Source organism: Gymnoscopelus microlampas, assembly GCF_963454915.1.
Source record: "Gymnoscopelus microlampas genome assembly, chromosome: 4".
Lineage (NCBI taxonomy): Eukaryota > Metazoa > Chordata > Actinopteri > Myctophiformes > Myctophidae > Gymnoscopelus > Gymnoscopelus microlampas.
Window position 1 is genome coordinate 37,186,864 of NC_139941.1, and position 15,071 is coordinate 37,201,934.

Below are 15,071 nucleotides of genomic sequence, written 5' to 3' on the forward strand. Positions count from 1 at the left end.
GAAAACTGTTTCTTTTCAGGATTCTAATTTAAAAATAGAAGATCTACAAGCTGAAAATGTTGATCTTGTACATCGGTTTGCTACTTTTGTGTGACACTGTAGTGTAGTATGACAAAGTAGGGCATTCATTTCCGAAAAAACATGACAAGTTATGTAGAGATATGGAGAGATAAGAGGTTTCTGTGTGAGAGAGAGAGAGAGCGTGAGTGAGTCACACACACACACACACACACACACACACACACACACACACACACACACACACACACACACACACACACACACACACACACACACACACACACACACACACACACACACACACACACACACACACACACACGCACACTAGTGTGTATGCAGGTGCCTGTTAGCATGCTATGCTTATATCTGTATCTGTGCACGTGTCCTTTCAGTGCTCCTTGTTTAATCCGAGTCAGCAAACTGTATTATTCATGACCCTACTGGATGCACACTGAAGGTCAAGGCTACGTTAGCACTCGCTAAAGGTCCTGGATTTTTACTGTCTCTGCTCTCTGCTATCTTATATTTTGTAAATGTCATCTTTGGAGAAGAAAATGTAACCGATGCAATGGCTGCTTGGCATAGCGGTTACACAGTGTTAATGTAATGTGATTTTACTGTGTATACAACACAAATGTCTCTGGACCTACACATTCCCAGAGGAGGCCTCCAACTGAAACCCACTTGAGCCAATTCCTAAAGTGCTTCAAACTCATTGTGTATCTTTCCACTTACTACGCACTCCAGTCAATGTAATGTCCAAGATCAAATATCAAATGCAAATAAAATATATAGGAGGAGTGATTTTATGGAGGCAGGAGACCCAAAGGGACAACATGTGTGACTGCTGCTGGAGAAACGGCTGCGACAGCAATGTGAGTGAGGAGAGAGAGATAGAAGAAGGCCTCCTGCTGACAGCTAGGGATGTCACGATCATGACATTTTACTTGACGATTAGGAACACATACAGTAAATTTAAAAAATTGCACGGGGCAGATATGACAAATAACTAACTACAAAGAAATGACTTACAGTGACCGATACCAATAATCAAAATGAATAATGTACTATGGCAATGCTATTTACACTATCTTTTTTAAATATTCGGAAATGTATGAACATTTCTCAACATGGAAACGATTATGACGATTATCTCCAATAATTGTGACAGGCCTACTGACAGCTCAGTGTGCACACACATGCTCTCAAGGCCCCCCCTCCTAGGGTCATGGCAGGGGTTGTAATTGGATCTAGTCAGTGACCCCCTGCACACCCCCCTGGGTGAGAGACACTCTACCACCCCAACACATTGCTCCTCTCCGTGGCCACGACAGATCTCTCTCAGCACACACCCCAGGGAGCCCTGCACATCACATCACCTCACCGTCACACTGTTAGACATGTACACCAGGGGCAGCTGGGACTGAGGGGGAGAGAGGAGAAAAGATGCACAGAGAGAGGCGAATGAGAGAAGGGGAGATTGTGAAAAGAAAGAGAAAGAGAGAGAGACATTGCAATGTAAGACGGAGAAAGGCAGAGTGTGCAGCTGGCAGATACAAAGATACAAAAATACACAGCATATTTGTCGCTCTGTCGCTTTGTATCTGTGTTGCTCAACACGGTCGTTGACGTCATCAAGCGCTGCGTCATTGGAGCTACAGTTGTAGTTTTGTATCTTTATATCTGGAAGTTGAACCCAGCTCAACTTGAATTTGTAGCTTTGTATCTATGTATATTTTGTAGCAGCTACAAACGTCGGATGTTGCTTTGTATCTTCCTATCACTGGCTTCCATTGAAAATGAATGGTAGAGTGTATCTTTGTATCTGCCCATGTGAACGCACCATAAGAGAGACTGACACAGACACAGAGATAGAGGGTAAATGCCTTTACCCAAAATAAGTGCTCCAAAGTTACAATGTGCTTTACATTCACTCATTCGTACACTGAGTTAACCATGCAACGCACCAACCAGCTCATGGGAGCTGTTAGGGGTTAAGTCAGTGTCTTGCTCAAGGACACTTCGACACGAAACCAGAAGGAGCCGGGAAATGAACTTTCGGCTCACAGAAACTCCACCTCCTGATCCACTGGCACTGCCGCCCGAAAAGAATGAGAGGTTGGGAGAGACAGAGGGAGAAAAGGGGCGAGCAAAGCAGAGCAGGGAACAAGGACAAAATGCCTTAAGGGTAGTTTGGCCACTGGGGAAAACTTCCATCTAAGTGCACTTCTCTGCCCACTTGAGCGGAGGAGCCCGTAAAAGTCTACAGAGGTCATGTCAAATAAATAACGTTCCGTAAAAAACAATTTGACCTATGTCAGAAGGTTGGGAAGGCTGTTGAGTGCATTGCTTGTCAAAAAAGCAAAAAGCAAACCAAAAACCAACCAACTGACATTAAAAAGAGCTGGCATTTCAAGTCCCCACAACACAGCTCAATATGACAGCGGCTCTCACAGGCCTTTAATCAGACTGAGCATTTTATGTGCTATCAAAGGGTGGAGGGAATCCGCACATGCATACATAAAAAGCTGCTTTAACGGCCAGATGGCTCCTTTGTATGGCCCTCCCACCACAATTACTATGAGCATGCATGTACATCCACGTGTGTATGTGTTTATGTTTGAGTATGTTGCATGAATACATGAATACATGTTGTAAGCGTGTGTGTGTGTGTGTGTGTGTGTGTGTGTGTGTGTGTGTGTGTGTGTGTGTGTGTGTGTGTGTGTGTATTTTTATGTATGTCTGCTTGTGTGTACGTTACTGTGTGTGTATTGCTACCCTGCAGTTACAGTAAGGTCTGAAGATAAGATAAATAGACATGTGGGGAAAAAATGAAAAACGTGTTTAAGTGTGTGTGTGTGTGTGTGTGTGTGTGTGTGTGTGTGTGTGTGTGTGTGTGTGTGTGTGTGTGTGTGTGTGTGTGTGTGTGTGTGTGTGTGTGTGTGTGCGTGCGTGCGTGCGTGCGCACGTTACAGCACAGGAAACTATCTTGAGAGCACAGTGTGAATGATAGACAACCCTGTGATATGTGATAGAGTCTCTCTGCTGCTGCCGAGGACATTTTTACTGGCAGATAAAACCAGAGGAGAGACGAGCGGGCCACTCGTCAAACCCCCAGCCCATCTGGAACCAGGCAGTGCTTCACACGCACTGGACTTCAACTGGAAGAGATGCTTAAAGGCAGTGTGTGACAAGGGTCTGGACAGAGAAGGAGAAACAGAGGACGGGATAGACAAGGGAGAGAGCACAGTCGGATAGCGGTAGAAGGTCCTGGTAGAGGACATTATGACAGAAAAAGAGAAATAGAAAGATGGTGATGGGTAGGTAGTACCTACAGACAGGGAGACAAATAAATGGAGACAGATGGCATTGAGTGCTGGTCATTTTTAAGCACAGCAACAAGGCACTGGAGAAGCTTTCAGCAACAGGAAAATGGCACAATGCTATTTTGGCCTGAGGGTGGCACTAGACTGGAGGATAAATGAGGAGGGTCACTCAAATAGGGTCCATCTTCCAAGGAGCATGAATGCGCTCATCAAGTTTCATAGCACTATAAGAAAAGCTTTTGGGTCACCAAAATCAGTAAGGTTTAGCCTCGTTCAGTGCATTATGCATTAAGTTTCATCTATCAATTCAATTTGGAGATGGTGTTCGCAATTGGAAAATTTGGCCTAAGGACGGTACTAGAGTAGAGGAGAGGCCATTGGGTCACCCATCATCTGGGAAGCATGGCGCTACACAGAACAAAATCCATAATAATCCAGCCAGTAGTTTTCAAGATCTGTGTCTTGGTTGGTAGTAATGTGTGAAACTGGAAATTTTAGCCTAATGGTGGTGCGGAAAGGCCAGGGAGTTGTTGAAATCAATAGGGGCCATCTTATGGGGTTCATGAAAGTGCACAACAGATTTCATGGCAATCTACTGCATCCAGTAGTTTTCTAGATATATTTGTTGGGACCAAAGTGGCGACCAACCAATCATCCTTAGGGCAGAAATACATGAACTCACAGAAAATAAGCCTGTATTGTAGATTGAATTGCATAGAACATTTAAAAAATAAGTGCCTTTTTCATCTGCTCAATACATATGAATTGTTAGCCAGGTAGCAGTATTTCTTGACACAGCCACAGGGCACTACTTTTATTAAATTTACCAAGACCTCTACAAACCGAACAAATAGATATTTTGCAACTTATTAAGGCTACGAGGCAAAAAATGTGTTCAAAGTCTTCTAGTGCAAGTCTTTGAATAGGGGATGTTTTTATTTTTAATGAGCACACTGCCTCCTTACCTCCTTTCTTCAAGCTATACCAAGACTACTTTGAAGAACATACCAAACAATGGAATGGTGACTCTATAAGAGCTTACAGGGCCAGAATAAAGCACTTACTTTCCTGTCTTACTGTCCTGTACGTTTCCAATACCTCACAATTACATGTATATACCCACATGTACTGATGACAATGAAGAGACCAACCAACCTATTTTACATTCAACATTCCCTAGTATCATCATCATGATCATTCTAAGGATAGAACCAACGCTGGAACTTTTTTTGTCCCAATTGTCCCGATAAAATAAATTAACATCAATAATTGTGAACTTTAGCACAGTGGAAAGCAGTAGCAGAAGTAGTAGAACCATTTCGGGATGATAACATTTTCAGTGGACCCAAATGAACCGCATGTTCATGCCTGCGCATGCATGTATACATGCGTTTTCATTTCAAGAAGGGGGAAACATTAGAGCTTAGTAAACCTAGTGAATGCACCTTTTAACACTACGGATGGTTGTTAGAATAATGAATGGTCACTCACTGGGCACGGTGTTGATCTGAAAGAACTCTAGGGTCACAATTAGGGGTTAAGTGTCTCGCTCAGAGACACCTCGACACATTGCCGGAGCCGGGAATCAAACCTGGGACCTTCTACTTCCGCGGCGGGCTCTCTACACATTCTGCCATGGCCACCCTAAAGTGTCGGTAACAGTGTTGCCAGATTTTGTGAGAGATACAAGCGACCAGTTCTACGAAAACAAGCCCCAAAGAAGCAACTAAGCCGCATGATCACACACACACACACACACACACACACAGGGGGTCCCCAGCAAAATGTGTTAATATAGCATCAACATCAGATCTACAAGCTTACATTGCGTTGTGACCCATTGTGAGCTTGTAGATCAATTTTTGAGTGGTGCCAACCACTCCTATATCTGACTTTGTCTGTGTGTCCGGGTGTATGTATGTCCAATAAACAAACATTGATGACAACATCAATACGGGGCTCATCAAAGGCACCACTCTCTTCACACAGGGTGTGATTTTTAGCGGTGCCAACCGCTCTAAGCTTGACTTTGTCCGTATGTCCGTCCGTCCGTCGTCCGTATGAGCCCGGGATGAGCACGGCAAAGAAGAAACACATACAAACACACGCGCACACACACACACACACACACACACACGGACGTGGACACTGCCTATGCCATCTCTCCTCTCATTGCCCACACGTACCACTGGTTATCAAAGAGGGGTCCAGGGACCCCCAGCGTATGTTATGTCCGAGCACGGGATGAGCACGGGATTTTAAACAGCTATAACTCCAGTGTGCAGCATGCCACCAAGTCCACATTTGGTATGTGGACTTAGACCACCAATAGGGACGAGCATGAATTGCTGAAGCCCCGCCCCAGGGTTCCAGGGACCCCCAGCGTATGTTATGTCCGTCCGCCCGTATGAGCACGGGATGAGCACGGGATTTTACACAGGTATAACTCCAGTTTGCAGCATGCCACCAAGTCCAAATTTGGTATGTGGACTTAGACCACCAATAGGGACGAGCATAAATTGCTGAAGCCCCGCCCCCTCTGTCTTCCCATTGGCTGGCCTTTAAACAGCCATAACTCAAGTTCGCAGCATGCTACGGAGTACAAATTTTGCACATGGACTAAAAGCCCCAATAGGGACGAACTGTAATTACTTAAGCCCCGCCCCCTCTGTCTGCCCATTGGCTGGCCTTTAAACAGCCATTATTCCAGTTTGCAGCATGCTACCAAGTACAAATTTGGTAAGTGGACTCAGACGACCAATAGGGACCAACTTAAATGAGTTAAGGCCCGCCCCAAAGGCACCGCTTCCTTCACACAGGGTGTGATTTTTTGTTTTAATCTTGGAAAGAAAAGTTAAATATTTGGAATATTTTTAAAATATTCTAACTACACAAATCTTGTATGGGGGTCCATGGCACAAAATATTTTTAGATGGGGGTCCACGAACAAACACATTTGTCGGGGGTCCTTGACATGAAAATGTTTCAGAACCACTGATTTTAACAACATCAGGAAGCAAGCCCAAAGCAATTACACTTTGGAAACAAGCCCACAAAACGCAACCGGCAACTACCAATATTTACAAGCGACTTCACAGAAAAACAAGCCCAAAGTCTCTTATAATAAGCGAACTTGGCAACGCTGCAGTACCCAACACTGCAATGCACATCCTGCAGGTGGATACAAGCAGCACATAAATGCCTGCAAAGTGAATGCTTTGCAAAAATTACACATGAAGGCCAGCCTCGTTTTCAGCCATGCTGACTTCCTTAGGAAATCTTATCTTTTGGACAGCGGATCAGTAGAGCTCCAGGCAACATATCCTCATTATTTACTTGGCTTCCTGACTAACTCACACACAAACACACTTCTCATCTATTGCACTGAGAGGATCTTGGCCTCAGGACAGGAGCAGTAAAAACATCCGCCCATTTAAAACCAACTGTTAATACTGTACATGGATCTCTCTCTCTCTCTCTCTCTCTCTCTCTCTCTCTCTCTCTCTCTCTCTCTCTCTCTCTCTTCTCTCTCCCTCTCTCTCTCTCTCCCCCTCTCTTTCTCTCTCTCTCTCTCTAACTCTCTCTAACAGACACAATAGACTCCTGTTCTGCAGTGTGCTTCAGGCTGAGGATATTGGCAGTGGTCTGTAGAGAAGGAGGGAGATAACATATAACACAGAGTAAAATACTGGCTGTAGCCATGGTGAATGGAACCAGCAGCACTGCTGTTTGGGGTTGTTTGGTATGGTGGTGCAGTAATGGGACATTTAGGTGGAATAGGTTAGTCGTGGCAGAGGGTGTAGTCAAATCTTCTGTGTTACTTTAACTCTCAGAATTTACATAACATAACCCTCACAGTTACAAATTGATACTTTAAGGATTTGACTCAGTGTACTGCACCATAGCATAGCAGCAGCCATTCAACATGCCCCCTCACCCCTCATATAATATTTGATATGTCACATCCTGCAACTGAATGTTACTTAAACTTCTGATCTGATAGATAAGACCAATTCCATCACATATTCAGCTCCTTCTACACAGTGTTGCTATTCCTTTTTTAGCAAGTAATCTAATACAACTCACCACTAATAGCACTGTCAAGAAAGAAATGAAAGAGCCTGACACAGAAAATTATAAATGTCAATCAATGGCTGACACTATTGAAACATGCCACTGCTGAATGTAATGAAATCCACACCAGATGTCAGAGAACTCTGCAAATTCAACATTGTCCTGACACCAGACCATAATAAAACCCTCCCACACCATAGCCACCGACCCCAGACAAAGCCACACGATTACACATGATGTGCAAAACAAAACAACCACAATATAGCTTCCTGTATCTCCCAGGGGTCATAACAGCCAACTTTAAGACTTCCTTGATTGACTGGGCTGTACCATGAAAAAGGAAAAAGTGTATTTTCCAGTTAAAAATGCATCGTTTTTGTCGTACGACACAGTATAAACTCGCCTTTAAAAACACAAAGCAGGCCTTTTGGCCACTGACCATTTTGTTTTTCTTGGAGTAGGTCTTCTTCAGCAGCCTCTCATTGATCCTCTCCTGGTCGCACTGGGCGTGGTTCAGGAACCTGTTCTCCAGGGCGTCCATGACAACCGGCATCACGTTCTCCTCCTCTCCCACCTCCTGAAGCTTCTCCCCTTCCTCCTCCTCCTTCTCCCTCTGTCGCTTTACCGCCTTCTTCTCCTTCCACCGCTCCTTCTTCTCCTGCGTCTTCACCACTCCCATCTTCTTCTGAGGAATGACAGGGAGAAAGGGGAGATGGGGCGGGGAAAAAGAGAAGAAAAAAGGGTGATCTGATTAGAATTAGGGCTGTGACAGTTTGGACTATTTATTACCGCGGTGAAAAAGCAACGTGCCCCGGCGGTTGGGAGGTTAACCACACCACAAGCCCATAACATGAATATGGGGTGGAAGAAAGTCAATGATGATAACAAAAAAAAAGCATTACAGAGTTCATGGTAAGCTTAAATTTCATATCACACACCATATGCACACACCAGCCAAAAAAAGAAATAAAGGAATTGCTGTAATGATTATTGCGGTAATGCGGTTATTGTTCCAGACCTAATTAGAATGGTTTATCTTATTCATTGAAGATCCGATTAAACTGTTCATTCATATAAGAAATATGGTGATAAATTAGAGAACGTGTGAGAAAGTGTGTGAAAGTGTGTGAAAGAGAAAGACAGACACAGACAGAATAAAACAGAGTTGTCTGTTTTGTTGTGTGGAGGGGTTGTTACACGAAACCCTCAGTGTTCATTAATCATAATAATTAATTTGTAACTCATAGTGTACAAATGGAACCAAATAGACCCTTATGGTCCATTCCACAGAATTTTACTGTGTACAGTTACGGATGTTGGTAAACAGTGAAAGTAGTGCAACCCCTGGCCTGTCTGCTGTCGGCTTATACAGAGCAAAGCAAACACTTCCAGTGTTTCCAGCACCACAGAGACACACAGTGAATCCTCTCTCTCTCTCAAGTCCTCTTTAGTTCCAACAGCAGCAGAACAATGCCATACTGGAGCCCATAATCCCTTTATGACTGCAATATAATGAGCTTATGATGTGAACTGCCGCTTTAACACACGCTGGAGAAAATGCACTCACTATATACTTTTATACAGTATGACGGAGCAATTTCCCCCTTACACTAATCATTCCGTTCACGCTTCAGTGAGAAGTAGTGTGTAACTGCTGTTTATTTATTGGAATTCAAACATCATTTGTAACTGCCCTGGTACAAGTACTTTATTGGGCAGGTTATTTTTCCGACCCAGCATTGCTTAGTAAGGCAAGAAAAAACTCCACGGCTTTGACACTGCACTTAGCCCATGGCTTATAGTGCCTTCTTAGCCCTGGGCTAAGAGAGATTTTGGCCCATGGCTCAGGGATTATTCACACAACAATATTTTGAAGTGGGCTTGCACAGAGTTTAGCCCTGGGCTTGCTCTGGAGCAGGGTTAACATTGACTTTTCAGGGTTAACCGGCCCCATTAATCGCTGGAAACATTGGCTGTCTAAAAGCTAGCATGAAAGGGGGTTGAATTGATACTTTATTACTTGATACAAGTAATAAATGCTGGTAATGTGGGGAGTTCAAAGATGCACTTCAGATGTTTCTTTTTATGTTCTACTTTTGATGCTGTATTAGAACCCCTAGGCTATCTGTGGATTTATGTGTCTACGCCTACGGTCTGTCTATAAATCTACCTGCCTCTTTCACTCTGATTGGCTGTGTAGCAATTAACTTTTATCCATTTGTTTCCAGCTGCCCATTGTTTGCTCTTCTGTTGAGTTTGTGACATGCTGTTGGCAAACAAAGTCAACAGAGATCACAGCGAATCTGAAGGGTGCGTGACACACACGCAGCTCAGAGCCGTGCAGAGGGCACGGCCCACGGCTGTTAGTTCTCCATTCAAACATCTGTTCGCTGCCAGCGCTGGGCCCACAGCGCACTGCCATCTGAATAATCAACTAATTGGCTCTATTGTAGGGGGTTTGCATATGACTAACTAACAATAATACTGATATCCCTATCTGAGTAAATGTGTTTACCTTGGGGGGAAATAAATAATAATTTGTTCCACTCAAGAGTGTGGTTTAGCCTCGTCTCTGTTCTCATATTCATCATCATGACCAAAGCATACCGAGCTAACCTGGCCCCAGAATGTGCGACTTATGTAATCATTTACATGATATTCTATTGATATCGACCGGTAAAAGATGTTGATATATTTCTTTCACAGTTATATCTTTCACAATAACCATGCACATAAATGTGTTTTTTACACTATTTGTATTCACAAGGCTCTGCCCCGACAAGCCGACACACGTTTCTGACAACTTGTTTTTGTGCTACGAGAGGCGCAGCCAACAAGACTACTAAAATGAATGTTACAGAGTAGGACTTTAATATCTTTGCATTGATATTTGAGTCAAGGATCTAAGTAACCATGCCATTTTGTCTGATTTAATCCAAAGCAAAACAGCAGAAAAAACAGCAGGTTGTTCATTTTAAAAACATGTCCTTCTAACCTGACGGTAAAAAGTCGAGTAGAATCTTTACTTGTTTCAAAGGCTGTTTTTTGCACCAGCCAACGGCAGCTGGGATTTATTTATTTATTTACTGAAAGGTTAGAAGAGTCTTTCAGGATTATAGTAGTTTCTCAAGACAGACACGTTGGCTCCTGCAATTTCCAAATGCTTCCGTCTACCTGTCTGAAATTCATAAGCTCTGAAAATGAGTAGTAAATAAGACAGATATCCAGACATTTCCCCATGAGCAGTCGCTTAAAGCACTTCTACAGGAAAACTAATTAGTCAAAGCCTAGCCCTAGGTGCTGAGCCAAAAGGAAAATTCAAGAAAATGTAAAGAAAATATACACATATATATCTTATCTATAATATCTAAAATAAGATATTTAGAAATAGATTTGTGTGAATACTGTGTTGTGATTGGTTAATTCATTATCTTCCAGTCAGAACTTTTCGGGGGAAGATGACAGCTTCCTCTTCTCAAATGCATTGGTTGAATAGAGCTGTTTCTCACCACCGCACTCTTCTTCTGATGCATTGTCCTCATAAACAACCGAAGAACAAGCAGTACATCATTTTTTTTATTTCTCCATATGCCTTAGTGACAAAGGTTTTGGCTATCCAGAATTCATCAGTGTGTGGATTTTGAAGTGTTTGCTTCCTTTTAAAGGGATAGTTCACCCCCAAAATAACCTTTTTTCTATCGATTAGTCACCCCATGGAGACTTGAATTCATGGATTCTTTTGTTTTTTGTCGCATTTCCTAAGACAATAATTTGATGACCAGCAGCGGTTCCAGTAGGAGACACAAAGAGTCTCCTTGGTGTCTCATACCGGAACCGCTGCCAACCGGTCCTCTGGTCATCAAATTATTGTCTAAGGAATGCGATAAAAACAAATATCCATGAATTCAAGTCTCCATGGGGTGACTAATCGATAGGATTTTTTATTTTTTTTGGGTGAACTATCCCTATAAGGACACAACGTTCAGGTGACGATCATTGTTGCTGATCACTTCAACGTGGTGAAGACACCCACACCTGAGAGATGTCTACAGGCAATTAGCTGATAGGCATACTAATTGACTTAAATCTCAACAAATATCAAATAGTAATAAACAAAGAACAATTAATACATTCACATGACATTGGCATTTACATTTATTGTCAATGTGAATGTATTCATTGTTCTTTGTTTATGAAAATTTGACAGCTTATTCTGAGTGCGACCCTTAGCTTGTTATTGATGTTGAATTACAGCCTGTCTCTGGAGCATTCCAAGATTGTGGAAGAGATCGGCTGGCTTGAAAGACTAGTGGGCAGGACTAGTGGTGCTCTCTGCCCAGTGATACATGGAAATTGTCACAAGGGACCTGATAGTGCTAGAAGGGGTACTTGTCATGCTATTAATTACCTCACTGAGCCACCATTGAAGCACAGGGAGAGGAACAAAGCAACCACAATCCTGACAACAAAATCAATCAAAAGTACAACCAGCTGCCCGCCCCCTCACCACTTCTGCATTTACATTTTAGGCATTTAGCAGACACTCTTGTCTGTGATAACTTCAACACAAATGAGTAGGGATTCAGTGTCTTGCTCAAGGGCATTGTGACAGGATACTGGATAGCAATTACAGGGAATTGAACCTGGCACCTTTATGAATGGGATGCCCACTCTTCTCTGCTTCACCCTAAAGGTGCTTAGGACCTTCATATGACTGGCATGAATATTCATCAATTTGGAGACTGGCAGTTGATGGGGTAATTTAATTAACATGCAGCAGGACTCCTCCTAGTTCATCCTTATTAATATATGTAAACAAATCCAGTGTAAGCAGTGGGATCAATTAAAAATACTGACTGCGTGAAGTATGGAATCATCATTAGAAGATAATTCTGAAATGCACACACAAGTGGCCTATAATGTGCCTTCTTCAGCCACAATATAAATCTGCAAAGAAGTATAAATATTTGCGCAGTGAATGTATACTAAAGTGATCTCTGTAAAATATATTGTTTTCATTTGCTGTATTTCAGACAAAGAGGAGGATATATTGGGGTCATATTGGATCCTGACATGGTCAACACAAATTTTGGGTTGACCAGTTGGACACTACTGGAATAGATACCAGCAGGACACAGAAAAGAGATTAAGAGGAATTAATACATTGGGCCTATGATATTATTAAGACATGAGTCTAATAACTGTGTGGCCTCCCTGTCCAATCTGTAGTATTGATAGTAATTTACAGTTTGTGAATAAAAACACAATGCAGTGTTCACTATACATGCTGGCTGTATAAAATGTGCAGTTGAACGGTAAACAACTGAAAGTATTAAAAAAGGGAATAAATTAAGAGGAGATAAAAGGTGGTGGGTGGGTGGGGTGGGGGTTCCTACTTCCTTCGTGTGGGCTGTGTGGACAAGTGGCCAGCTTGAACCAGCAATGGATTAGTATTGACTCTGCTCCTCTGCCTTGCCCTCACACCAAACACCCTATACATAAATACATCCCAGAAACGAGATCACATTCACAAAGGATTAGGCCCCTAAACGGAGGCAAAGTCAAATGAACAGGAAAAACACACCAGATCTATTAGCCAAAAGAGAAAGGAAGGGGATTTGGTTCATTTAATCCTTGTGCTAGCCAATTATGTGACATTGATCACTGTAGAAATGTGCGCTTTCTCTTGCTCACAGAATGATTAGGCTTCTTGGCACACAATTGCGCTCCTTTTCCCTTTCGCAGCCAATAGCCCTCTGATTATATGCTTTGCGAGAGAGAGGGAGAGAGCAGGGTAAATGGAAGCATATGTTCTAAGTTAATTAAAGGTGTGTTTGATAATGCTGACAGCAGCATTAGATGCGGAGGGCTCCTCAAGTGTTAGCTCTGCTTCGCATCACCAATGCAACACTAACTCCAGCTATAAACTCCAGCTTGCACTGCCTGACTAAATCGATGCAAATTTAATTCATAAGTGTCTATGATTTACATACCCGACAAGCGCTTGTTAATGTCCACAAAAAACAGTCACCAATTGAGCGTAAATCCAATGCGGCCGAATGCTATCGTAAAAGAGCTAAACATTTCTGAAGTGCCGTTGCAAATCTCTCCCTTGGATGATATTGCAGTGTTTCTCTTGTGGGCTGGCAGACAGCCCTGGCAGCACCACTGATGGATGTCTGTCAGAGTGAGGATTGCAGACAAGACAGAGTATTTAATGACGAAGAGTGTAGGCCTGACAACACACACGTGTGGAGGGAGAGATTAAGTGCAGCTATGAACAGACAGGTGTTAGGAGCCCGCAGTGGTGGTGTATGTGTAAATGCATAATGAATGAATGAAGTCAGACGTGGAGTTCTGAGTGACATTCCTAAAGAGGCTGTCATTTGGAAAACAGCTTATGGCTCATTCACTGTATCTTGTATTATGATATACTGTGTTTTATTACCTTGTAAACCAAATGTTCCCATTTGGAGACAATACAATTTAAAACTTAAAGGGAAAACAGCCTATGCACCCACTGCACACAAAATGTGGTGGAAACAGAGCTACACTTTCTAACCACCTGCCCACTTTACCAAGACATCAGAGACACATACTTCCCACAGATTACATACACCCAAAGTGAGTTCGAAAACATGATCAATGACAAAAAAGTTCCATACCTACTGGGAGAAATACAACAATGTGCGAACACAGCAGCAAGATTTGTGAACTGTTGCGATAAAAGAAGGACTACTAACCATTGAGTGTCCCAAGTAGACCTCTAGACCTACTGCACATACTGTACTATAAACAGAGCGTCTACCTTTAAACACATGTTATCTCGCGATTTTTGTAACCCATTTTTTTCACCCGGTGCCAATTTCCTAAGTGATCCTGGGCGCTACACCAGCCCTACACCAGCGCTACACCAGTCCCCCACAGCCAGGGAGGCCAGGGCCGAGCTCATGCTTCCTTCAGTGCATGATGAGAGCCAACTGACCTTCGTGTCACCTGACAGGGGGGAGTTTCCCTGGTTGGACGTAGCACGTGGAAGGAACACGTTATTCCAACCAGTTCCCTTCCCCTCCATTAAACACATGTTAACGTTTTTTTTGTACTATTTAAATCGTTTTGAGAAAAAATGGTGTTAGTTGTCCCAAAGTGACTGCAAAAGATTGCTGCTATTTGTCTCAAAAAACTTTAGACCTTGTACATATAACATGTATATAACGACACAATGTGACATAGCTCTGTTTATACAATGCTGTATGTACCCCCTCCAACTGTATATACTTTCCCCGTTTTCAACTGTAATTGAAATGAAAGACCACAGTTTAAAAAGGAGGTATGCATCAACAGTCAAATGCACCACTGATACACCAAAGAATGTCTGAACCATTCAATCCTTTCTCGTTGTCCCCAGAGGGATGAATGGTTTTCAGACAACAGATAAGATAACCACAAAGGCATATAGATGTGACAGTTGGAGAAGCATTTCCCATCTCAACACCACCATCCTTTTCTGTCTAAAACAACCTGGTTTTAATTTGGCTTATACAATGTTTTACCTTTACTTTCTACTCTCCCTTACTTTCTCTCTCCACTTTTCTTCTCTACGTGTTTCTTTCTTATTAGATCATTCTAAGAACACAGCAGTGATTA

General features: G+C 42.7%; 1 protein-coding gene across 11 annotated transcripts in view; it reads right to left on the reverse strand.

The window, feature by feature from the left end:
* Nucleotides 1-15,071, reverse strand: part of fbrsl1 (fibrosin-like 1) — a 386,897-nt gene that overhangs the window by 280,479 nt on the left and 91,347 nt on the right. For all 11 annotated transcript variants that reach the window (XM_084053868.1, XM_084053873.1, XM_084053878.1 and 8 more), the window contains exon 2: nucleotides 7,864-8,109. In XM_084053868.1, coding sequence (XP_083909994.1) covers nucleotides 7,864-8,109 — 246 coding nt within the window. The remainder of the gene's footprint in view (nucleotides 1-7,863; nucleotides 8,110-15,071) is intronic.